Here is a 26,486-nt window from a genome sequence, read left to right as displayed (position 1 = left end):
TCTTTACAAATATAAAAGCCAAGGAAGGCGTGTTGAGCAAATATTTCACAGGACATGTGAAAAAGCCTGAAAATTGGTGGGCTTAAACCAAATCACCAGTCTTTATTCACTCAACTATTTCATTAAGTAGAAATGTCCTGTCACTCTCTGGAATAACTGCAAAGTCTCAGTCACTTTCATCAAGTGTAGAACTTTGTATCAAATATATCCTCCCTTTTCCACCCCCATCATCTCATGGACACACACAAACTGTCCTAAAGAAGAAATGTCATGTTTTGGAAAGCTATACTATTTTCAAGTATGTAAATATACTGAATTTTAGGAGACATCTGTTTTGAATTTCTCAGTATACTGTGTATATTTTTATTCCACTATTTTCCCCAAAGTCTTCCAGATTTGTGATAATGGATGTACATCTAATCTTAAAATTTTACTGTCCAATTCAATAATGTATATTTAGTAACCACAGAAGTTTGCAAAAAGAAGTGTGCTTTCAATATACTATTGGTTTTAACTAAAGTGAAAAGTTATATTTAAAGGCAGTAGGAAAATTGAGCCCTTTGCCATTCCTTCTGCCATATGCCTCAAGCTATTTCCCATAATAGAAAGAAAGTGTATTTGTTCATATCTTTTGCCTCCAATGGACAGTTTTAGCTTTTTGATGGTAATTTTTATCACAAAGAGATGATGATAATTCCCTGGAGTGCCCTCAAATGTTTTCACTATAATATGGGAAAGCAGTGGTGACCTTAAAATGCTCATTGAAAGATATTTCATGAAGCTCATGTTGTTAATTAGGATCACAGTCCAGTCGTTTGGGTTCATCACATTGTGCTTTTGTGGTTTCTTTTTAACTCAGTATAAAGTAGCAACATTTTATATCATTCAGGTGATGGTAACATAACTGGACAGAATGTAGAATTGAAAATGTGAAAGAAAGTTTTATTCAAGGAACATGTAGGTCAAAACTCCATTTAGTAAACTATTTTTGCTACCCTAAAACTGCAAAGAATTGAGGGGATTTTGTGACAAGTGATTGCCAAAATTATTTTTGTTTCTTTTTTACCCGGAAATAGACTGAAGCATACTATATTTTTATAGCTCTCTCTCTCTCTCTCTTTCCAGAATGACATATTTCCTCTGTAAATATCCTTATGTAAAATATGCCTCTCCTGTGATAGAGTATGCAGTATGGAGAGAAATTAATTGGGTTGCTCAGATTAGTCTATATATGTGGCAGGTGCTTAACCTTTTAGGTAGCTGTGTAATACAATTTGTTGTTTTCTGTTCAGAATTTCTTCTTCTTTGAGCAATAAGCAGAAATCCAAAGTAGCATTAAGAAATGGCATTCCCATCATGGTGCAGTGGTAATGAACCCAGCTAGTATCCATGAGGACACGGGTTTGAGCCTACCCTCTACCCTCGTTCAGTGGGTTAAGGATCTGCTGTTGCCTTGAGCTGTGGTGTAGGTTGCAAACATGGCTCAGATCTGGCAGTGCTGTGGCTGTGGTGTAGGCCTGCAGCTACCGCTCTGATTCAGCCCCTAGCCTGCGAATTTCCATATGCCGTGGGTACAGCCCTAAAAAAGACCACCAACAACAACAAAAAGACATGTAAGTTTAGGCATAATCTGATGACCACAGATGACCACAGGTAACAGGCATCTCAATGAGAAAGTTGTAGTGAAAGAGAAAATAAGAGTGATAACATGACAATGGAATGATTATATATGCATTAGGCATCAATATACAATGAATTTAATAAAAGCAAAAGAAGTGTTGGAAAAAGAAGACCCTAGAAAAATTATGGTATTTTTAAAAGTATTTCTAATGTATCTTTTGGGGAAAATATCCTCTCTCTAAAATGATTTTAATAAAGAAAAAAGTCCAGGAGTTCCCTGGTGGCTCTGTGGGTTAAGGATCTGGCATTGTCACTGCTGTAGCTTGGGTTGCTGCTATGGCGCAGGCTCGGTCTCTTGCCTGGCAACTTCTGCATGCTGTGGATGCAGCCAAAAGAAAAAAAGTAAAAAAAAATACTAGAACATGTTCCCTCAAGCACATTGTAATTGGTAGCATCTTAACCATTATGAGTAAGCCTTTGTGTTTCTTTAAATTGACTGTGGAACAAATTTTCCATTTGCCGAGACTTTTTATAAATATCAGTTTTATATTAATGTCTGATTTGGCGATAAATGCAATCTAATATGTACACCAGAACTCCGCTGGCCCTTCATAATTAATTACCATAGAAGATGTCACCACAAGCCAGGGAATCTGCCACTGATCACTTTTTTGAAACTGTGTTTAAATCCAATCCCACTTTTTTTTTTTTCCTTTTTTCTGCACCCAGGGTGTATGGAAGTTCCTAGGCCAGGGATCAACCTGTGCCTCAGCTGTACCAACACCAGGTCCTTAACCTGCTGCTGCACCACAGCAGGAACTCCAAACCCACTTATTTTTAACCCTACTTTGTAAGATACTGAAATATGATAACTTGCCTCTAATGATTTAAATCTCAGAAAAGCTGAAAAATCCTTAACTTGGCAATTTTGGTGCATATAGTAGATGATCAGATCAATTCACAAGGACTAGAATGAAAAATAAATTTTACCTGTGCTTAATGAAATATTTCTGCAGGTCATTTGATGGGCAGATCAGACTAGCTTATTATTATTATTAATGATTATTATTACTTTTATTTTCATTTTTATTGGACATTTCCTCAATGGGAGAAGAGTATGTGGTTAAAATATTTAGATACCAGAGAAGGTTGGGCACAAAACTCACTAGCAAAGTTATGTCTGGGTAAGAACAGAAGTAGAAAAACTCATTTCTAAAGAAGACGAGAACCCATCACCACCTTCTCTGCTCTCACGCATAGGGACTTTCACTAAATAAAACTTGAAACAGTTAAGGGAATGGGCCTAAGTTCTTCTACTTTCTCTAGGCCCCTCCACTGGATCCATAGAGATAACAGGAATGTTTCAAAGATGAGAATATTATTGAAAGAAATACACAGATGCTCAAAAAGTACTTTAAGGACTGGAAACATGTTTATGGTGATTTTTTTTTAATTTTTATTTTTTTGCTTTTTAGGGCCAAACGTACCACATATGGAGGTGCCTAGACCAGGGGTTGAATTGGAGCTACAGCTGCCGGTCTACACCACAGTCACAGCAATACGGGATCTGAGCCGTGTCTTCAACCTAGACCACAGCTCATGGCAACGCCGGATCGTTAACCCACTGAGCAAGGGCAGGGATTGAACCCGCAACCTCATGGTTCCTAGTCAGATTCGTTAACCGCTGTGCCACGACGGGAACTCCCTCTTGCAGAATTTTGATTCAAAACATCCTTAGCTAGTAATTTGGTAACAAAAAGGTGTTTCAAGTGGAAGTGAGTACATTGTGTACGTAGGATGATGAAAGTGGGATGGAGTAGACAGAACCCTAGAATTCCATTAGATATTCAGTGTTTCTGAGTCTCTGTATCAATTGAAAATAACGTTTAATATTTTTAGAGAATAAATGCTTGTCTCCATCCTTCAGCCGGACACAACGATGTGTTTATTTGTACAATGATCACCATCTTTTCCATAAAACGTCTAAGTTACATATGGACGTAGCTATACTCCTAGGGCTGAAATCCTTTGGCAGCTAAGCTCCCCCCCCGCCCCCCGCCCCCAAATCTATGCATTCGTAGATCCTTTTCCAGAAGAAACTTAACAGTATTTGCATTTGGGTAATTCGCTCATCACTTAAAAGCATTAGCTTCATGGCTGGAATGTTGCAGCTGTTCAGCAGCCTCCAGGCAACACTAAAAACTAGTTTTAAGACAGGAAACTGGGAAGAGTAGTCTATTTAATTGGAGTTTCAGAGGGGATATTTAAAAAAGCACCTACATTGACTTTGATCCAAGATCATCTGGTTAATACCCTCACTGATTAAAAATGGTGAGCGCTAAAGCTACTCTATTATTAATTGTTCATATGAATGGATCGTTCAGAACCGTTCTACAAAGGTCAGTTTCCCTCTGCATTCATCTCCAGTAGCCGTTTATGATGACCACAGGAGAAAGGTTCTTGTGAATTAAGTGCAAAAAGAATCATTCTGAAAAAATATAGTATAGTTATCACATATCTTTGCCAGAAACTAGGTCTTTCCCTGTATTCGTGGTGGTGAGGTGTCCTTACAGGGTTGTAAATAGCAATTTCAGGAAGATGGTATAAATCAAATCATAATTTTAAACTGTTACCCAATAACATTAAAGATGGTTTAACTCCGTCTCTGATAGATTTTCATTTATCATGTGGTCCTTTTTGAACATTTAAGCTATTTGATTTTCTGTAAATATGTCATTAGGAAAGGAAAGCAGCTGACAGTGATGATTTGAAAATTTGAATGGAAGGAAATATTCTTCCTTGCTTATTTCTCTCTCTCTCTCTCTGGAAACATATTTTAATGTATAATAATTCCCGTGTAGCTTTTTTGAGGAGAAACAATTATGAAGAATATAATGAGTAGTAAAAAAAATTGCTAAAATATCTGGATTATTGCTACACATTTAATGAGGAACCTTTTTCCATTGGTTAAAACATAAAGGAATCTCTGCATGAAGTCTTTTGTCTTTTCTCTCCTCAATTATGATTTCAACAAATTGAGTTGCCACGTGGTCCTATTGTTCAAGGAATATTTTTAAAAGAAAAAAGTACCGTGAATTTTTAACTAAATACTGGAGTTTTGCCTATTTATTCTGTTATGTATGTATGTATGTATGTATTTGCTTTTTAAGGCCACACCCAGGGATCAAACCCACGTCTTAATGGATACTAGTTGGATTCATTTCCACTGCACCACAATGGGAACTCCTGTTCTTTTAAGGTGTAGAATGGAGGAACTATTACTTAAGGTCTATATAATTATTCTTTTTGGATAATGAAAATAAAAACAGGATTAAAAAATACAAACCATAGAATCTCATGTATAGAAGAGGTCATTAATCAAAACCAATGCCTAAATCCTTTAGACTATCCAAACATATCATATGGCATCTATTTGAAAAATAACTTGTGTTAAGGTATTTCATTTTCATAAGAGTTATTGAGCAATGTGATATTTAATGGACTCTTGATGTTTGGTTGAAATCCTTTCTCAGCCCACAGGTAGAGAGAAACTCTGGTTTCTACTACTGATAAATTAAAGTCCAGATAAGGTTCTTGCATATCCAATTCTGTGTTAGATTATATTCATCCTTAAGGATAAATTCCTTTTTTTTTTTAATTTTTTTTTTTTTTAGGGCAGCACTGATGGCCTGTGGAAGTTCCCAGGCTAGGGGTCAAATCAGAGCTATGGCTGCTGGCCTACACCACAGCCACAGCAGCACCAAATCTGAGCCATATCTGCGACCTACACCACAGCTCACAGCAAGGCCAGATCCTTAAACCGCTGAGGGAGGCCAGGGATCCAACTTGCATCCTCATGGATCCTCGTCTGGTTTCTTATCGCTGAGCCACGATGGGAACTCCCAGGATAAATTCTTATAAAAGTAATTTTGACGAAGTCAACCCAAATCCACATAATGCATATCAGATCTTGATATGAAACATTTTATAAACTTCCCTATTTTCCAAATATAATATTTTATATAATATTAAAGCTACAAGAAATAATAGAGGTGCTGCGTTATACTTAAAAATTATCAAGTTCTGCTGATTTCATTTATTTTAAAAAGTCTATGCCGAATGGACCCCTAGAAACTCTTATAACTACTTTTACATCAAAAATTCTTTTTTAGTTCTCACAGATCATATGCTAAAATATATTTTTGTTTACTATTTTTTCACCTCCCTTGCACCATCCTAATCATTCAAACAATTTTTGTTGCTGCGAAGTCAGAACTTACTAGACATTCATGGGAAAGAAAACTATATTACATATGTTGTTTCACAAAAGTTGATTTAAAAAACTTTTGGTATCCTGTTGATTGAAAGAACAGATGTCTGTATGAAGCCAGAAATGCATTCACAATATCTTCCAAAAATAGTAAGGTATTCTAATCACATAGTTAATGGAGTATGAAGTCAAAAAACATGAGAGACTCAAGGTTGTAGATTTTATTTTGAATGGAGTATGGACAATCAGAAAGATGTTATCACTATTCTAAAAATATGGTTGTAATCGCCCAGTTTATAATATCCTGATATAATAAAAAAGTAGTATTTGATTGTTTTACATAAAAAACAACCAAAAAAGGTGTGTGTGTGTGTTTGATTATGCATATCTGGTCTCCTCCACTGACAAATTTTAAATAACCTGTATAAGCATGAGGTCTATATCTTTTTAAAAACTTGTGTGTTTCCTAGAAAAATGTGTATTTTCTGTAATATACATATTGGTTTTAATTTTTGAAGATTGATTTCCATGATTAATAATAAACCATGATAAAATAGGTTGAGTTACTAACACAGTAGTGTCCACTGGGGATTAATTTTTTAAATTATTTTGAATAGCAGTCAACAGGTCTATTCTTTCCAACAGAAAGTTTATTCGACCATTCTTGCAAAGTCTTAGATGACAAGCATTATACTTTTTGCTAAAAATAAACACTGCTGAAGATGACATTGGCACAGTTTGTCAAAGTTGCAATGGTTGTACTATTGACATAATGGTTCTTCATTATGAAAAAAAAAAAACTATCTTCCAATGAGAATTTGAATTTTTCACGATATTCACCACCCTCCAAATTCAACACTATCTTTATGCCTTTTTCTGTAAAAAAACAAAAAGCTTTTTCTGTTTAAAATTTTTTTCTTGTTAATTCACTCTTTAAGCAGTTAATTATTCATAAAGGAATAATTTTGCTAGCTCAGTATAACTGCAAAAGAAGCTCATGATTTTGGGGAAAATGCAGTAATGTATATATTTTCTTTCCTTTTTTTTTCTTTTGCTTCAGGAAGAAGTCTAAATTTCAGAGCAAAGAAACTGACATGTTTTGCCAATAGCCAAACTTTGAAACACTCAAAAATATGAAGACTTGATGTTTAAATATACAATAATATTGAAATTTGAAATACTATTCTATGCAGAGCTGACTGACATACTTTTTGACTTAATTTATGACAGACACTCAAGGCTAAGAAACTATTTGAAAGGAGATCAGGAAATCTATCCTGACCACACTCTGCTCTCCATGGTCTGTGTTAACATTGGCGATTAAGACAAAGATGCTTTAGGTTAATCCAGGGTTCCTAATTGAGGAGAATTTGAGATTAATTATAACTTCTAAATCGACATCAATCATCCTGAGAAGCACCTGTCTGGAAGGGCTCTCCCTGCTGTCAGTCGGCACCACCTACCAGGTAAGAAAACAACACAGCAGAGGTCTGATCTTATACCGGGAGTGTTAGTGTGCTGGTCTTTGAAAAAAATGAAACATTTTGAGGCTCTTTAGAAATCTAATTTTTTCTTTTTTTTTTTTAATCTTAAAAGTGAGCGAGCAGCAGTTTGTGAAGGAAAGAAGCATGACTGTCTTAGGAGACCTAGTTTTAAATCCCCATCCCTTAAATAAAGGGTATTGAGCTTTCCTTTGCAGAATATCTATTATAAAGGGTGGATTAGAAAGAAATGGAACTAGTGTATGTGAGGATGATGTTATTATCCAGATTTCATCTAGGGAGGGAGTGAAAGCTCAGAGGGGTTATGTAACTATGCCAGTCAGGGGCAGACCCCAGTCCAATGACCCGGTTCTTTTGTCTTTGTTTAGTTCTTATACTGTGTTTCCTAACAAGATACCTCTTTCAAATTGCTATGATTTGCATGCAGAGAAAACCTTTACATGCATACACATAGTTTGTATTAAAAATGATGTTAACCCAACTTGTGATAATAAATGGGTAGCATAAGAAAATATAAGAAAAAATATTGATAATTGTAGGTTTTATTAAAAATAACATTTGAGAGTTCCCTTGTGGTGCAGTGGGTTAAGGATCTGGCGGTGTCACTGCAGCAGCATGGGTAGCTGCGGTAGCCCAGGGTCGATCCCCAGCCCAAGAAATTCCACTTTATTTTGGAGTTATGAAGTTTTCTTTTGAAATCTTCTCTATTGGATCAAACTGTAAATATTTGAGGTAGTATATAGTTTTTCAAGAAATGACACATAAACAAGTCTGTGAACACTTCCAAAAACAAACATCACAAAGAGAGCTAGTCTGTAGATTTCCAAATCTTTCCAGAAAATACAACTTTCTTGTAAAATTATAAGGGTTCCATAAGTGTTGGTTGGCCTGATTTGCCTGTGAAAAAATATTTTTAAATGTCTTACCGTGTATTTTGGAACATATATACAATATGGGTTTCAGATGTATAAATCCCGTTAGTATGTATATTAAAAAACAATCATGTTTTTCCCTCATTACTAGTAACTTTGCCAAATAGTACAAAGGTTGTGCTGGAAAGGTATTCCCTTCTCCAAAAAAAAAAAAAAAAAAAATTGTAAAGACGTTTTCCAAACTGAGTAGCATAGAATCATTTCCACAGTTTACTGGGGAAGGAAACCAAAAATTGTGTCAGGCCCTTTGCCGTCAACAGGAGAAAGGGCTATCAGTAATTACGAAGCTGTTGGAAAACAAAATTATAGGCCCCTCTGGGGTGTCAGGGTTTCAGTAGGAAAAGCTGTCTGGTCTGAGCCAAGCTTTGGCAGGACTCACCCCGGCTTATTCTGCTTTCTCAGTGAAGAACCATGTCCAAGTATTCATCTTGGCTCTCTCTGCATTGAGTCAGTCTCTGACTCTTTGATGCTTCCACTCTTTCTGTTGCAGTAGCCACAAGTCCCAATCATTACAATTATAATTACCCAGAATGAGCATCTCGGTAATAGGCACTTGAACAGTATAATTGGTAAGGTCAAAATGCCAGTGCTGAAACGTTTCATGAGATGCCATGAAAGGAAGACATCCTCTATGAAAATGGGAAAGGACAGGAGAATGGGGTCGGGGGCTCCCAAATGCATTTAGGCGAGCATCCCTTGGGTTAGGGGTTTCAGAGAGCGAGATGTCCTTTGCGTTGGGGAAGGGGCCGGGGGGCAGCCATGGCTGTTCTTCTAAGGCCTCCTTGCTCACTTTTTCTCTTTGGAAGCGATTCATGTCCAGGAAGGGGACACTAAAGCTGATTAAACTCTGAATAGTCATGAATGTGAGCCGCCCCTAAAATGGTCACCCGAACTAGAACTAAGGCTGCAACTCGGGCGGTAGGAGAGCCTCCTTCCTGTTCGTGGGTCCAGCTCAGAGCCCGCGTGCTCAAATGTAGGTCAGGGCGTCAGGCGAGGGAAAGGACCGCAGACGGACACGGAGATGCTCCACTTCACACACTTGCCCTCTGGAAGGACTGGCAGGGGCAGTCACTTAAATTAAACCCAGGTCATCAGGCAGGATATATAATCCATTCCGAAAACAGACAAGTTGAGCATCCCAAATCCCTATGGCCTTTTACGGAGGCACATCCCAGTACCTCTTCGTGGTCCTCTGTCAATTCACGTTAGCATTGGCTGTGCTTAAAAGCCGTATTTCATGTATGCGGTGACCCTCTTGCTCAAAGCAAAGAAACAGCTTTGGTTTATTTATGACCTACTAACCTTAAGAAAAACTGAAATCCTCGGAGGTCCCACTGTGGCGCAGTGGGTGTGGAATCTGACTGTAGCAGCAGTCTGGGTCACTACAGAGGCGTGGGTTCGATCCCTGGCCTGGTGCTGTGGGTTAAGGATCTGGAGGTGCCACAGCTGTGGGCGTAGGAGCTGCATCTTGGAATCAGCCCTCGGCTCAGGACCTTCCTTATGCCATGGGTGTGGCCAAAAACAAAAAAACAAAAACCTGAAATATTTAATATTCTCACAAGCCTAGGGATGGAGAAATCAAAGCTAAAATAAATCTGGCCTTGATACAAGTTGATCGTATGCCACCCACACAACCCTCCAAAATTAAGGTGAGAAGCAGAGGAAGGCATTTGTCCATAAATGGCCTATTGCTTGGGGCTGTTTTCATTCAAGGAAAATTAGGCTAGAATTCAGATCTGTGCCTTCCACTTAAAATTTTGGAACCATGAGAGCGTGTTCCCCCGAAAATGGCACGACGCCCTTTCTTACAGGAACTGTAAAACCTCAGTACGGTTGAATCTCAATGTTCTAAAGATAAATATTTTACAGCCAAGGGTTAAGTCATGAAAATAAAGATATGGAAGACATAGGATTAGCGAACATAGTGATTGAAAGCCATGCTTGAATTAGGGAAAAACTAATAGAGCCAACAGAGCAAAGTATGGAATAAAAATAATAGAAACTATAGATCCCTAAAGTTTATTCTCTTTTCTGACACTTAGGGTACCTACGAGATCCTGTTCCAGTTGTGGAAAATTTAAACTGCTCGGAGGTGAGGTATTATCTTCAACAAACTATAACTGTGAGACATTATCCAGTTTAGTCCAAGGAAAGAAGAAAGAATGAATTACTGAATTTCTGACTACTGTTTTATGTGTTTCGGACATTTAATAGAATTTCTTCTTGTTGTAAATGAATCGTTTATATTTAAGAATTTTAGGGTGTTGTGTTTCGTTTTGTTTTTTGGCCCTACCTGTGGCAGGCAGACGTTTCTGGGCCAGAGATCAAACCCACGCCACTGCAGTGACCCAAGCCACAGCAGGGACAACGCCAAGTCCTCAGATCATTAACCTGCTGAGCCACCAGGGGTATTTAAGAATTTTAAGTTCATTATATTCTGCTAAGGACATCTAAGAAACCATTTGGGAAAACGGAGAATGAGCTTATGCATTGCTATTCATTCCAAAGGCCCTACAGCTTGGCTCATTAGTAGGCCAGTACCGGTTTTATGTCAATGAGAAATACATGATTTAGACTCTTTTTTTCATAGCATCCCTATTATACAAATGTTAGCAGACATGCGGAGAGATGAACAGGCGTGATCGAGAATAGTTGCACATATTGACCGGACACTAATATCTCGATGAACAGGCAAGAGAACAGGACTGGTGTCCTTCCAGGTAACCTCGAGAACGCAAACCGAGTCCCCAGTCCCAGGACAATAGTCTTTCCAGCAACAGCACAGAAATAGCTACTGATAAAGCCTGTTCTCCTAAGGCGTTTTATTCTGTAGGGAAGATGGGCTTATTTCAAAAGAATTAAACACGGCAAAATGCAGAGTCATCCCTGTTTATATTCTAAGACTATTTGTCACCTCAATATGTACTTTCAAGAGATGACTAACCCTTTTTCCCCTAAAAAAGAAAAAAAAAAAAAATCAGTCTCCTGCGAACCGTTTGTCTAGAAGGTGTTAAACAATGGGTGACAAAATATTTTAACGGAGGGAAATATTAGACTGTATCACAATTTACTGTCCCCATTTCACTTAGATGTCAAAAACAAGTGTCTCCGTTGAGTAGACCATGGTCGCCTTCAGGGTACCGTTCCGAATTGTGGGTTTTCTCACCCACCGATAATTATAACCACATCGGATGCCAGCTAAGTGTATGAAGTTGTGGCTTTCTACCCTGGTTTTGATAAATGCGAAGTGACTGTTTGAAAACTGATGGCGGAAAATTATTGAAAGGGGTCCTAAGAATATACGCACTGCTGTTTCCCATAATTTAAAAATGTGTATATCACAAAGCCCTCGTGGATACAGGGGCTATGAAAAGGAACACCAAAAAGTAAATAAAAAACAGTGTGAGGATTTTCATATCAAAAACATTGGAAATGAGTGGTTTTAAGGCATACCTCGGTTGTACCTTTCACAGTATTAATGAAATCTTTGTGCCGTAAACTAAGCAACATGGTCAAGTTGGCTTGTTCGTTTGTTATTTGTTATAATTTCTACATTAGACTGATTTTAGAACCCCATTTGGGAAAAAAAAAGAATTAAATATAAAAGGGTAACACTGACTAACATTAATATGATTTTAGGAAGTGTAAGAAAATTTTAATTTGTGTAATCTAAATACGTCAGAGTTACCTACTATAAGCAGAACCATATTTACATTATAAGGTATTGTTTTGATTTGTTACCTAGAGCTACTTTGAATAACAAATTCTCCATGTTATTAACAGTGAGATAATTTCATCTCTGGAATGATGCCAAAATAGGCATTTTTTTTTTTTTTTTTTTTTTTTTTTTAGCTCAATGAAAAAAAAAAATCCTTCTCTGACACACAGTGTGATGTGGAGGCTTGCCAAACTCGGCTGGAAGAATCATGCAATGCATCCTCTTTCTTACTCTTTTGAAATGGCTTAAAATGCATAAAATGTATGACTACAGCTACTCTGTTGTTTCTGTCTCCCCTCCCCCACCCCCCACCCCCGCCCCTTTCAGATTCTCACAGATACTGTAAAGTCAGCGGAATTTTGAGTTTAGAGGTTGCTTCAGTGAACATTCAACGCTGTCGGTGAGTTTGGAATTCAAATCAAAACCATCGACCGTTGATTGTACCCTATGGCCAACCATCAGCTCCACAATGGCTTTCCGGATTTGCTGAAGACAGGAAACCACAGCAGGACCTTCTCCTCCCTGTGCAGAGATTCCTTCTTAAAAGGTCACAATCAACATTCATTGCTGTCGGTGGGTTGAACTGTGTAGACAAGCTCACTGAACAATGAATGCAACTGTGGCCCCGCATTTTGCAATCACAATTGAGAGATAGGCCGTCCTTGAAAGAGGTGCTGAACATAGGAATTCTGCTCTTTACGTAAACTTTTCCCATCTGCAGAGTCTTCAGGTTTATGCCCCATAGTTCATATGATCAGCGTTTGATGAAAAGGCACTGGTTTAAGCAAGAATGATCCTTTCCTACACTTCTGTAGGTTATACAGTATTTCTTTAAAGCAGTAAACCAGTTTGCTCATAGACTCTATAGCATCACCCTCAAAGTTTGCGCATCTCCCTATGGGGGTGAAAAAGCCTGAATAGTACTTCTGGAGTTCCCGCTGTTGCGCAGCAGGATCTGCGGGGGCTCTGGAGCACTGGGACACAGTGTTATCCCTGGCCCCCCACAGTGAGTTAAGGGCCTGGCACAGTGGGTTAAGGATCCTGTGTTGCTGCAGTTTCAGCAGAGGTCAAAACTGGCTCAGATCTGATCCCTGGCCTGGGAACTTCATGTGCCAAAAGAAAGAGAAAAAGTACGTCAATATCCATGCCCTTAAAACAATAACCCTAAAAAAGATCCACCCTCTGCATCTTTTGTCAAATTTCCTGGTCACATTGGGACATATTCACCAGGTAATTTTACCTTTCTGCTGCTCTGGGCTTGGATGCGAAACTGACAGCACTAACGGCCTGAACCCAAACCAGAATCCAGACTGGGACTTGAACCCATGTGCTGGGACTCAAACCAAGCCTAAACTCAGATTGGGACCTAAACCCACGGTTTGAAATTAGAATTGCTCACCCTGTGTCTGGACTCACTGAGGTTCAGGTTCTTCATGTCTCTGAGCAGAAGGAATTCTGCGAGAGACAAAGTGATAGGCAAGAAATAGATTTCTTAGGATAGGATGCTTGTGAGAGATGCAAGCGGGCAGTCAAGGAGGCTCTGCCCCAAGGATCTGGTGGGCTATAGTTTTATCCTCCAAGGGGAGTGGGGTTGGAAAAGCCTGCCTCTTCCTTTCTGGGAGTAGCAGCTCCTCCTTGGTATCAGGTAAGGTGTGTATTCAAATCAGCGGAAGGGTGGTTCTCACACTCCTGCCCTTGGTCTGAATCTGAATGCAGGCCTCCTCCCACCCCCCACCCAATCGTCTGAGGCAATTCTCGCACCTCCAGGAGTCAGGCAAACCTGCCTGGTGCTGATGGCTCTTTAGGGCAATTTATTTACTTACAGGGATCTCCCAGTGTCCCCTACATTTCCCTTATTATCTGTGGTCCTTTACTGGGACATCTAAAAATACCCGTGTCTACTCCATCCCTATCAGATTGACTTAAATAATACTTATTCTTGTCGTGGAATTTTCTAAGAAGGGAAGCAAATATAACCATAGACCTTGTAGAATACTTTTGAGCATCATTGAGCAGAATGGATTTCCATCATTAAATCCAACTTGAAGATAAAATTTTACCCACCCCCTTTGTGTGTCCCCTGTCCTTATCTCTGTCACGAGACAGGACCACACCCATGAAATGCCTCAGGACCACACCCATGAAATGCCTCGTGTGCCATCATGATTTGGTTTATTTAATGGGTTTGGCTCTAGGATTTTACATAGTACAGTTGTCTTTGAACTTGATCACAATTAAGCTTGCCATTTGTAATGTTAAAGATCATTATTATTATTAGCCATGGTAGTGACTGAATGTCTGTGTGTGAACCATCTGGAAGTTTTCCATGTTTATTTTTTTTTTGAAACCTATCCAATACGTTACGCTTCCCACTTCCGGTCCTTTCCACCTCCACGTTACCTTCAACTCCCATTGCAGAAACCCATTCCCGAGACTCTGTTCTAGATCTCACCATGACCATAAAGTATTTCACCACATCTGGCATCTAAACTGGGCGGCTATTCCCTGCCTATCACTTCCTCCTACTCTAGTTCCTCATTCTCTTAGCCCCCGAACAACTGTGCCTTCAGCATCAGTGTGACTGGGAATAAAAATCACGCAATCACATGGTTTTGTGTTTGTCCTTATCCATGGGCTTCCAGGTCCTTGGTTCTGACCTGGCACTTTCCCACCCTCCCCACCAGGAGTTAGCCCAAACCTTCTCCTTTTTCCTCAACTGCTCCTCTCCACCAGCTTGTCTGTGGGAGATGAACTGTGGGGTTTTCATGGAGAAGCTTTAGTCCAGCCAGCTATCCTCCCTGCTTCTTCATTCCAGGTTTACGCATGATGCTCTTCCATCCTGTGGTTCCTTTACTGCCTCCTCCTTGCTCAGGACACGTCTTCCTCCAGAATACCCCTCTCCTGTTTCACTTGATTGCTTCTTTTCACCTAAAGGGTAGCCAAGTTCAGTTTTCTCTCTTTTCAAAGAGAAAACAAAAGAAGAGTAAGAAAAATACAGCCTCCCTAAAGTGTGGCCTCAGACCACATCTGACCTCCAGAACTCAGAGAGGGGAAAGGAAGGCAGCAAAATCCAGCAGTTTAACCCACTGCACTGCCAAGACTTGGTAAAATTTAATCTCTGAGGTTCCCTAAGGCCAAGAAGTTTGAGTGGAGTTCCCCCTGTGGCTCAGTGGAGGGGAACCTGACTGGCATCCATGAGGACGCGGGTTCAATCCCTGGCCTTGCTCAGTCGGTTAGGGATCTGGCATTGCTGTGAGCTGTGGTGTAGGCTGGTGACTACAGCTCCGATTGGACCCCCAGTCTGCGAACCTCCATGTGTCAGGAGTGCGGCCCTAAAAAGCAAAAAAAAAAAAAAAAAGCAAAAAAAAATTAAGGTTGATTGAAGTAAACCAGAGAATGACATGTCGAAGAATGGTGTATTTTCAAGAACTAAAAATGCCCTCAAACAGTCATCCCCTTTGTTTCCTCCAGTATTTGATGACTTCCTCGTGTCACCTCAACTATCTGTCATTTGGCGGCTTCTAACATTCCTCGCTCTCTCTCATGCATAGCCTGGTTCTAATGAAACTGCTCTTGAGCAAACCACTAGCAAATTCCATGGTGCCCAAAACAGATCGCACTTTTCTGTCCATTATTCTGCTTGAGCGTCCCTGGAGTCCGTCCCTGCTGACATCCCTTCCTTTCTGAAACTCTCATCTCCCTTGACGTTGTGAACCTATTCTCATTTGAACTTCTTCCCACCTTTCTAAGAGCAGTGTCCTGTTAGATGCTCATCTTAATCTGTCTAACCTAGCATGACTGGCTTTTGTTTTGTTTTGTTTTGTTTTAGAGACACATTGCTTTCAGGGGTTCTTTTTATGCTCTGCCATCGCTGACCTGATCTCAGGCACCTGTATGATGTTTATATCTGCTGTGATGTTTCTGATAGTCCTTATCCCCAGTCAAGATATCCCAAACCTGCACACCTGTCATCTGTGCTTCCTATAGGTCCTCATCCATCCACAGCCACATCAAACTCATCATCTTTCCCCGAAGGAGTAACAACTCTCATCGCCTAGGCAGCCAAAGCCAGAAATCTTGACGTCGCTGCATGCTCCTGACTCTTGCTGTCTTTCCTTTCCTGCAGATATAATCACAAAGTCCTAAAGATGCCCATTTCTTCCTATCTTGCCAAGATTCCAGTTTTTCTATATATTTCTCCTATGTAGTTCAGAAACCCATACTTCTATTCTAATAATCGCCTAACTAACATTCTGTCTACAATCAGCCATCTGTTCAATTTATTTTCTCCACAGGTTTTCAAAAAAATATTCTGGAAAACGTAATCACGTTATAAAACTCTTTAATGCACTCTGAATAAAATGTCCTAATATGTTTAATAGATGGATTGTTCTGGTGGGAAATGTGATATTAGCTAAGTGGGAAAAAAATGAAATTTTACCTGGAACCTCACAGCAACTTTTAAATTTTACTGAAGTACATTAAGGAGCTCATTTTCATTTTACAATTTTTTTTCTAAAGTAAATGTAGTTGAAGATTTACTCATCTTGAATAGCTGAACACTATTTTAAGTATTAAATGCAATCAAAGAAGAAAGGAAAAGAAAAAAAATAAAGATTTGACTACTTAAACTTCAATCTGTAGCATATCAAAAAATATACAATGAAAAAGCAGTGGGGAAGATAAATTAGAAGCCTTTGTGTGTGTGTGTCTGTGTGTCTGTGTGTGTGTGTGTGTGTGTGTGTATAACTGAATCACTTTGCTATACATTTTAAGCTCATTTGTAAATTAGTTGTAAATTCCAACATTGTAAATTAACTGTACTTTGTTTTAAAAACATGAAGAAAAAAAGGTAACTGGCCAAGTGGAAAAGAATATGAGAAATAAATAAGGCACATACTTAATATGCTTAGAATATAAAATTTTTCCAAATATATTTTCATATAGAAAAAGTAATAAGGAAACATTAAGCACCTCAAGAGGTCAACGAGCAATGGATCTGAAAAGAGAAGTCACCAAAAAAATGCAGTTGAAACAGGTAAATTACATATGATGTAAAATCCTGCTTCACTCCTAAAAATTCAAATTTAAAGCACAGAGATGCAATTTATCTTTGGTAATCCTAACTGATAAAGGAAAGAACAGAGGCCATAATGCTGAAAGGACTGTCTTCATACTACACAATGTGTGATTCTCTTTGGTTTTTGCTAATTCTCAATTCTATGCTTGATCATACTGCCTGTTTTGAACATGTGACCACCCTACCAGTGACTGAGCAGACCAGGGGCACACATCTGTCCCAAGGGGAACTAATTCATAAACTTGGCAGACACTTTCCTATTTTTTTCCTTGGGAACTTGAGCAAAAAGCCCACTAAATCAGTCAGGAAGTACCATCCTTTCAAAACAATAGTTCAGCCCAAATTATGTTTCACTGGGATTTAAGTGAAATATAAAGATACGGTCTGATAACAAGGTGTGTCCTCCCAGATGCCATATTTGAAAGGATGACACTATAATTTAAGTGATTTGAGACTTGACTTTTCTTGTTCGTTAGAGAAAATTACTTGGTTTTGTTGCTGCTTCAACCTGGCACCAAGAGCAATGCTAAAGACATGACGAGAGCTCAACAAACACTGGGTGAATGAATGAGCCTGAAACATAGCCACTTGGCAAGCCATGCCTTCTATGATGAATTCATACCATACAAGGCTTTACAGCAGATGCTGTGGGTCAAAGTTGAATCTTGGCTAAAAGGTAGTTGCTGTTGTTGTGGTGGTGGTTTCCCCCAGAAAACTACACATACAACGGTGGCATTTATTTCTAGCTTCCAGAATGGATTCCTAACATTCACTTATAAATTTACTATATATAAATTGAACTACAATATTTCTTCGCATCTAGTAAGCAGACCAGGAGTGGCAGACAAACCATCACTATACAAAAGAATAAGAGAAAAAAGAAAGAAGGAAAAGAAGGAAGGAAGGAAAGAAGGAAGAAAGGAAGGAAGGGAGAGAGGAAAAGAAAGAAAGAACTCTGACCATTATGATTTTAAAATGCCATCAATTATAAGACACATCTCAGTTTCAGAGATGTTAAAGTATAAAACAGATGTATCTTTGAGTCAATGAAATAGTTATTCCCAGAAATCCACCATTGGGGCTTTGCCTTCCTTCTAGTAAACAATAAACACGATTTAACTTGAAAAGATAATGCAAGTAAGAAAAAAAAGGATGGAAAGATTTTGAGAATGGTTTTAATTTTTACCCACCATTGTCCACAAATGAAATGTATGATTTGAAATTTTCAAGCATTTTAAGGAGTTTCAAGGGTTGTTGTAGCTGTACACAATTTTTATCCCGTATGCTGACTTTAAAACCTAACTTTTCCCTTGACTTTAAGGCATGAATAACCCTGGGTATAAAAAAGATTTGTCCTAATTTCTAAGGCTATCAGATCTAGCTGATACGAAGAGCTAGCCCTCATCCAGCAGCCAAAGGTGTGTTTTTCCACACCCTTTCCTTTACTGACCATGATGGCAGCACAAGTCAATATAATTTTAACCAGTCTTCATCACATTTTCCAAGTCGCTCCCCCATCCTCTACAGATAAATTCTCTCATTCTTCCAGCTCCTTCTGGGAATACTTTCAGAGTCCTTTAAGCCGCCCCTCCTCATGCAAATTTTTCTGGAAAATCAACACCAAAGTCATAAGAATAAAAGATTCCACTATAGTCCCTGCCTGACTGTCTCTAAGCCCAGGACAGACAGCTTGGACCCAGGCACATGAAGCCTTAGCTAGTGGCGCCAAGGCACACAAAGCCATTTTTAAGATGCCTGTTCCATGCTATCAATCCTCTTACCTTAGGCAACCCCCTCCTGCTGGTTAAGTGCTAACACATGCTTTACAACTGCAGGAGGGGGGGATATGGTTTACAGATTAAAATTAGAGGCAGAATTAAATTGCTCGAACACAGCAAAAAAGGAGAGGGCAGTGAAAGGGTGGAGAAGACAATTGGGTTGTGCCAATGCTCACACACACTTAATTCCAAGACCTGGATTTCCATAAATTCCCACTGGAATCCACGGATTCGGGTTCCACTTTCATCACCGAGAGTCCCTTTCAGAGCACAAACACAGAGACCCTGTCAAGGAACATGCAGCCCCATGAAAATGCACGTTCCAAACTTGGATTTTACAGCCATGCAAGATCGCTGAGTCAAATACCAGAGCCCCCTTTCAGAGAGCCAAGTGGAGTAATTTAATGACTTCTAATGACATGTGTAACTTTTCAGGCTACTCTAATAAGAGTAATCAGATCTTGGGCTGCAGGGTGTAACCTGATCACCTGTGCTTTTCAGAAAAGAATTTCTGCATACAGGGACAGCACTGCCTGCACAGAGGGCCAAGCACATTACTGGTCACGTCAGAGGGAAGAGGAGGAGCGATCACCTCCAAATCATTAAGTGCCTTTTGCAACGGGTAAGCACAGCAGTGAAGATAGATGGAGCTTAATTAAATAAAAAATGGCAGCTGCTGCCTGAAAATTAAGACCTAAACCAGGGGAAATGGAAATGAATAAATGTATAATATGTAGTTCCTGGGTTAGAAGACAACGTCACAACATTCAAAGTTGTGTACTCTTCCATTCAACAGGTGTGTGTGGCAAGCCTATTTATGTCCTGGCATTTCGCTGAGTGCTGGGCAGCATCATGGAAACCACGGTCACCACCTCCTGGGTACTTGAGGTCAAGTAGGCAGAGAAATACTCATCATATAGTTTGCTAATGAGAGGGCTCTAAAGTAAAGGGCTAGAGAATATAAGGTAGACCACTGGAACTTAAAAAAAGAGAGAGGAAAACACACACGCTCATATGTATGGGAATATTACGCAGCCATAAAAAAGAATGAGATAATGCCATTTACAGCAACATGGATTGCCCTAGAGATTATTATACTAAGAGAAGTCAGAGAAAGACAAATGTTGTATGAGATCCCTAACATGTGGAATCTAATAAGAAATGATACAAAAGAACTTATTCACAAAACAGACACAGACTCAAAGTTTTCAAAACCAAAGTTATGGTTTCCAAAGGGGAAATGGTGGGGAGAGGTACAAAATGGGAGGTTGGGATTGACATATACACACGACTGTATAAGGAACGGATGAGTAACGGGAACTACTACATAGCACAGGGAAATCTCCTCAATACCCTGCAGGGACCTATGTGGGAAGAGAATCTGAAAAGGAATGGATATATGCATAACTGATTCATTTTGCTCTACACCTGAAACTAACACAACATGGTCAGTCAATTCTACTCCAAAAAAAATTTGTTTTAAAAAGAGAGAAAGAAGATCAAGGCTGAGTCTTCCTAACTTGCAAAGCAAGGGAATGCAAAGCAGTGAAGAAATTCACTAGGTCATTCACGAACAAGGAAAAATATGGGTTTTTTGAGAGCTAGGGAGGGCTATTCTTGGTCATGTGCTAAGTCAGGACTGAAAACTCTCTCTCTGGATAAGAGGATGAATGAACTCAAGATCTATCCATGCTTGGGCATGACACACCTCATTGTTTATTGACCAGTAAAGGGTCCTCGGGTCCTGTAGGGGTTTGGTATATGAAGGTCATTCAAACTGCATTGTCTTCTACAAGTTTCAGCTGCTTACACCTATTGTGGAAGCATTTTGTTTTGGTATCTTCCAGACAAGTGCTGCTCTGCTGGAAAAATTTCCCTTTGCAGATGTAAAAGATCACTAGTAAAGGAGTTGAGGATATGCCATCAGAGAAAGGAGACAGAGCACCCTAGGCAGAGAGAATACTACGTGTGGACGCCGATAGTGGACTCAGAAAGGCAGGCCAAGGAAAGCCTAGAGGCTAGCATGGTATGGATGAAACCAAGCCTGCAGGGAGCTCCTGTCCCTTGAGATGGAGACAGTGGCCCATGGTCAGCGCATCTAAGAATATATAAGCCGTGTATGGTCTACTGTCCTAAGAGCAATAGGAATCCACCGAAGGATTTTAAAACCAAGAGTAGGAGTGGCCGTTGCAGGTAGTGGATGATCTGGTGGGATTTCAAAAAACATCACTCTGGTTATCCTTGGAAGATGACCTGATGGGTTTGCTAGCTGAGCAGCTGATACACCACATAGGAGGCAATGATCGTTCAGGAGATGAAGGAATTATAAACAGAGACATTCCCAATAAAGCTGAGTGATTTTCACAACGAGCGTGCTAGTGTGAGGGGAAATAATTCATGGATACAACACTTAACCCATGATCCAAAGTTTTCCATCTTAGAAACCTACATTGGCAACCTCTAAAATGGGCCCCAGAGACCCTCCCTGACAGATATTTGTACTCTGTGTAGTTCCCATCTCTTAGGTTACCAAAAATAATTGTATTTTCTCCTATGGCAGTTCTCTCTTGCTTTCTCCTGGATCATGGTCTCTAAGGAGAAACACCTGCTGCATCATGAGACATTTGTGTGAAAAGTCGCCTGTGGTGAGGGACTGAGGCCACAGCTACTGAAGAAAGCTTGCAGGTGGATCCCACCATAGTTGGGTCTGGAAATAACTGAGGATGGACCAACACCTTGATTGCAGCTTCACAGGAGATGCTGAGCCAGAAGAGCCCTTCCGAACCTCATGAGATGCCTGACCCTGCAAACTGTGAGATCATAAGTCTTCATTTTTTTTTTTGGTCTTTTTGTTTTTTTAGGGCCACGCCTGTGGCATATAGAGGTTCACAGGCTAGGGGTCTAATGGGACCTGTGGCCTCCAGCCTATGCCACAGCCACAGCCACAGCCACAGCAACACCAGATCTGAGCCACATCTGTGATCCACACCACAGCTCAGGACAATACCAGATCCTTAACCCACTGAGCAAGGCCAGGGATCGAACCTGCATCCTCATAGGTGCCAGTAAGGTTCACTAACTGCTGAGCCATGATGGGAACTCCAATCTTCATTCTTTTAAGCTTCTAAGGCCTGGGGTGACTTGCTACACAGCAATAGATGATTAATGTGGAAAGCTTTTTGGTGAAACAAGCCACTCGCCCTTCTTATGTCACTTTCATCATTTTTTAAATCTCCTGACCCACTTCCTTACACTTCTCTATTTTATACCTTTTCGTTTTTCTTACTAACTTTTTTCTTACAATGTTATTTTTATAGCAGTCAGTGTACAGATAGACATAACAAAGTTTAAGCCAAAAGTTTTAATGGTTCAGAGGCTGATACAAGAAAAAAAAAATTGAGATGTGAGTTTTTATAAATTCACCTCTGCTATAATCTAGGAGATATTTTGCTTTGGTAAATTCTGCACTTTTAAAGAATAGATAGGCTTAATGTGTAAAGTATATTTATCTTCTCTGCTTTGTTCATTTGTAGTGATTTTTGGTAAAAATTATGCTTGTACTTTTTTTTTTTTTGTCTTTTTAGGGCCACACTTGCAGCATATGGAAGTTCCCAGGCTAGGGGTTGAATCGGAGTTGTAGCTGCCGACTACGCCACAGCCACAGCAATGCAGGATCCAAGCTGCATCTGTGACCTACACCACAACTCACAGCAATGCCAGGTCCTTAACCCACTGATCGAGGCCAGGGATTGAAGCTGCGTCCTCATGGATGCTAGTCAGATTTGTTTCTACTGAGCCACAATGGGAACTCCTACTTGTACATTTTAAGTAAAAATAACCATCCTCAGAGTTTTGATGAAAGTATATAATAATAAAAGAAAGACCTTTTGGTGTCTCATTTGGGTACTACAAAAAAGAATGAACGTTGGCCATGTATAGAATATGAACTTAACTTATTCCCATGAAAATCTTGCCCACTGGATACTAGAGGGCTTTAGTCTTCAGTAATTTCCTTCTATTCCTACTCCTATCCACAGTATTTCTGAGAGGTTCCAGGAGATCTCACAGATGCCATCAAACCTGACACTATGCCAGCCGCCTTTTCCTACTTTTTCTTTCTACTGAATTATAAACACTCCCATTTAGCATCACTGTTCTTTTGGCTGCATGCAGTTGCCCTCAGCAGGGACTGCTTCCTCCTGCTGACAGAGCAATCTCTTTGGGCAACAGCCATCTGGCTGCCAAGTTCTACTGCCTCTGGGTACCAGGATTCCCCGGAGCGCTGATGCAAGCTGCCAGAGCTGCCAATGTGGAGGACTTGGAGAGACGGTCATCTATCAGTGTAAGGTTCTGGTGACGTGGTACCAGGGAACTGCCTTCTTTCTAATATCATCTAAAGCCTTCATGGAACAGTCCCTTCTGTTTATTCAGAGGATCAAGCCTCCATCCACAAGGGGAACCCACAGACTCATCTACACGTCAAGCATCTTGCTAAATTCAGAACTGCCCCTCATGTGAAGGCTAAGATGTTATGATTGGGCTCTAACTAAAAATACTTTTCCCCCCTCCTTCTTCTTAGAATGAAGCTGCCTGTAAGAAAGCGTCTCGGTTTCTCATACAATAGATTCCTAGGAAGGCATGACCAGAATCAACTAAAGCATAGCCAAGGGAACTACACAATATCAAACTAGGCTCGCCCAGCATCAAAGGAAAGTCATCCTCTACTCATTCATGTCCTTCTGTTAACAACAACAACAATGGCAGACACACACACAAATTAATAAATGGCTCAAGATTTCATGGTAAAGGCTCTGAATTTAAAAACGGGTAGGTCTATGTTTCAGCCCAATTCTACCACAAACTGCTTCTTTAGTACAAGTCAGACTGAATACTCTTCCTGAATCTTCCAGGCCAAATGATTGCCTCATCTCTAAATAAAATTGCTGAAAGATCCGGTCTCTAAGGTCCTTTGTAACTCTAATCGACAGCTGAATTGAGGGAAAAAAAAGACAATCTGGCAAAATTATTTAGCAAAAATATGATTTCTCTTAGAAACTTCGTGTTACATATGTGTTTATTGATGTTGGGATTTTTTTTTAATGCTCATCAATTTTTTTACTTTTTCCAAATATTCAACTGAAATACAAGTAGAGGGGAAAGCATTTGTTTGTTTATATTAATAATCAGTTGATTCATTTAAAATATGTAGGCATTCCCATTGCAGCTCAGCAGGTTAAGAACCTGACATAGTATCCATTTGGGTTTGATCCCCAGCCTTGCTCAGTGGGTTAAGGATCTGACATTGTTGCAAGCTACAGCATACACTGCAGGTGTGGCTTAGATCCAGTGTGGCTGTGGCTGTGGCATAGGCCAGTGGCTGCTGCTTTGATTCAGTACCTAACCCCCGAACTTCCATAAGCCCCAGGTGCAGCCTTAGCAGAAGAAAAAGAAAAAAAAAGAGGTAAAAATATGTAGATGAGAAAAGGAAACTTCAAAGAAAACTAAAATGCACATTAAGGCAGCACAAGTACAAACAGGCGGGAACGAAATGATAATAAAAGCAACAAGAATTAGGGTCACCCTGATGGTTTCATCTCATTTTCAGTCTTGGAGGAAGTCAGTGGCTGGTTATTGTTTTTGCTGTTTTTCTTCACGCTGGTAATTCTCAATGAGGTGGAAATCTCATTACTAGCCAGTTAGGAAAAAAAGGCGTGGGGGACACAGACTCAGGCTCCTGATTTAAACACTGGCGTGACGCTGGATTTGACACTTGTGTTGTTAACTTGCCTTATACTACGAGTGCCCACAACACAAATAAAACACACCGATACGTATGTATGTAAACCATCAAGAAGCACAATGTCATTGCTTGGTATTTATGTGACCTTGTACAGCATTCACCCAGGGGCACAGTGTCCTTGGGGAACAGCAACGTTACGTCTTCTATTTTATTTGACTCAATGCTGTCAGAAGGGAACACCAGCCATGAAGAGCCAAGTGGCGATCTGATTCCACACGAACTTGCTTCTCCTTGCAACTCATCACTGCAATTGCAAAAACAAGACCACAAAACAACACACACATCCAGTAGCAGAGCAAAACTGATCAAATAGAGAACTGTCACTCACATTTCAAAATCTTTGCAGAATTCCTTTGCTAAATATAGGCGGGTGAGCCTGGCTTGAAGGAAGGGCCGGTACCCTCAGACAGGACAGATGGGGAATGCAGAGCCTCCAACCCCAGTGAAAGGGACTTTGGCAACATCTAATAGAGTGATATATCTATTAGTTCTCTGATTCAGCAAGCTCACTTCGAGGACTCTATTCCAAAGATCTATTGAAAACAGCATGCAATGACTTAATGTGCCGTTATTTATTATAAGATCATTGAATGCCAACATATTTAGGCATTACAAAATGGTCTTCCATGGGGGAAGAGGGGGTAACACAATGAATACATGGCGCCTGTGCCTCGTAACGAAATAACAGGATGTGTAAAAAGAAGAGAGGAAAATTATCAACCACTGCAAAGGTGAAAGCTCCTGGATGTTTTGTACCGTGAAAAAAGTTTAGTGGAGACTGTGTTCTATTTTATGCTACACGTGGCGTTAGAACACGTTAGGCATGTTATGAACTGGAACATCTTTGCAAAAAAAAACACTAGAAAGATAAACCAAAAGCAAGAATGGTGGCCTATAAGTGAAAGGCAGTACGTGTGGAAGGTAGACTTCTTGAAATAGGTCTTTTGTATGTATTTACAACCTTGTAAACACATAGTGTTACATATGTTTTACATATTCAAAAAATTAACTTAAAAATATGAAACAGCAATTTATACAGTTAAAAAATGAACTGAAATGAACGAAGCTAGGTGCCCATCTATTGGTAGAAAAAATAATTTGGGGGTGTGAGTTTATAAAATATATAATGTTATTATAATAGAACTGCCTTTGCAGAATGTATATTAGGGACACATAAAACTATAAACAAGTGTTCAATTTCATTCCATGGTTTAATTCCTCAAAAACACTGGCATTAGGGAACTATTTTATATAATTCTAGAATAATATCAGGTATAACAGTACAGAATACTGTTAACGTTATTAGAACCAAGATTTTCAGTGTCAGTGAAGAGAAACAGATATAAAATAAATAATTTAGTCAAAAATCATGTGATGCTATATCTGAACTGCAAATAGTGTACATACATGTCTTTACCATCATGTATGTATGTCACAGTTTAGTCCACGGCAAAAACCTGGAAGCAGTGACCGTCATGGTAAATTGCATTGTTTGTTCCAGCCATTCTCTGTCCTTCTCCTGGATGCACTGGCCTTTCAGCTGCCCCTTCCCATATGGGGGGAGTAAGCTTTCCAGGGTGAGAAGATTCACAGCTTGGAGAAATGGCCCTGTGAGGTGCAAGGTATTCAGCTCAAAGGGAGGAGGCCGAGTCAGTAGAAGGCCCAACAGTTCAGGGGCCTAATTTAAATGGGGAGGGGTAGTTTGAGGTTCACATACTTTGAGGTAGGGAAGCAGAACCAGGAAAGACAGTTTTTTCTTTTTCTTTTTTGCCTTTTCTAGGGCCGC

General features: G+C 39.7%; 1 protein-coding gene and 2 non-coding genes across 11 annotated transcripts in view; all 3 read left to right on the top strand.

The window, feature by feature from the left end:
* LOC110255652 (uncharacterized) overlaps positions 1–24,401 on the top strand; it is a 93,431-nt gene extending 69,030 nt beyond the window's left edge. For 3 of the 9 annotated variants that reach the window (XR_014818257.1, XM_084980708.1, XM_084980709.1), the window contains one exon: positions 3,096–4,946. Coding sequence is in view for 1 of the 9 variants with exons in the window: in XM_084980708.1 (XP_084836834.1) it covers positions 3,096–3,191 (96 nt within the window). In the remaining 8 variants the exon portion in view is untranslated. Of the gene's footprint in view, positions 1–3,095; positions 6,602–6,950; positions 7,357–10,366; positions 11,916–12,176; positions 12,304–12,369; positions 12,616–19,401; positions 19,523–21,460; positions 21,713–22,937 lie in introns of those variants that run through there. The other 6 variants (XR_014818251.1, XR_014818252.1, XR_002336254.2 and 3 more) reach the window with 6 other exon arrangements.
* MIR181A-1 (microRNA mir-181a-1) lies at positions 12,404–12,507 on the top strand. Its single transcript, NR_038517.1, has one exon. It is a non-coding gene; the product is annotated as a microRNA mir-181a-1 (primary transcript).
* MIR181B-1 (microRNA mir-181b-1) lies at positions 12,589–12,668 on the top strand. Its single transcript, NR_038534.1, has one exon. It is a non-coding gene; the product is annotated as a microRNA mir-181b-1 (primary transcript).
* Positions 24,402–26,486: the final 2,085 nt, after the last annotated feature.

Source organism: Sus scrofa, chromosome 10 (assembly GCF_054392235.1).
Source record: "Sus scrofa isolate SSC_HxYL_T2T_F1_AM1 chromosome 10, Sscrofa_HxYL_maternal_Yorkshire_Landrace_v2.0, whole genome shotgun sequence".
In the NCBI taxonomy this organism is placed as follows: domain Eukaryota; kingdom Metazoa; phylum Chordata; class Mammalia; order Artiodactyla; family Suidae; genus Sus; species Sus scrofa.
The sequence above is the reverse complement of the archived record's forward strand: the minus strand, read 5'-3'. Positions and strand labels throughout refer to the sequence as shown.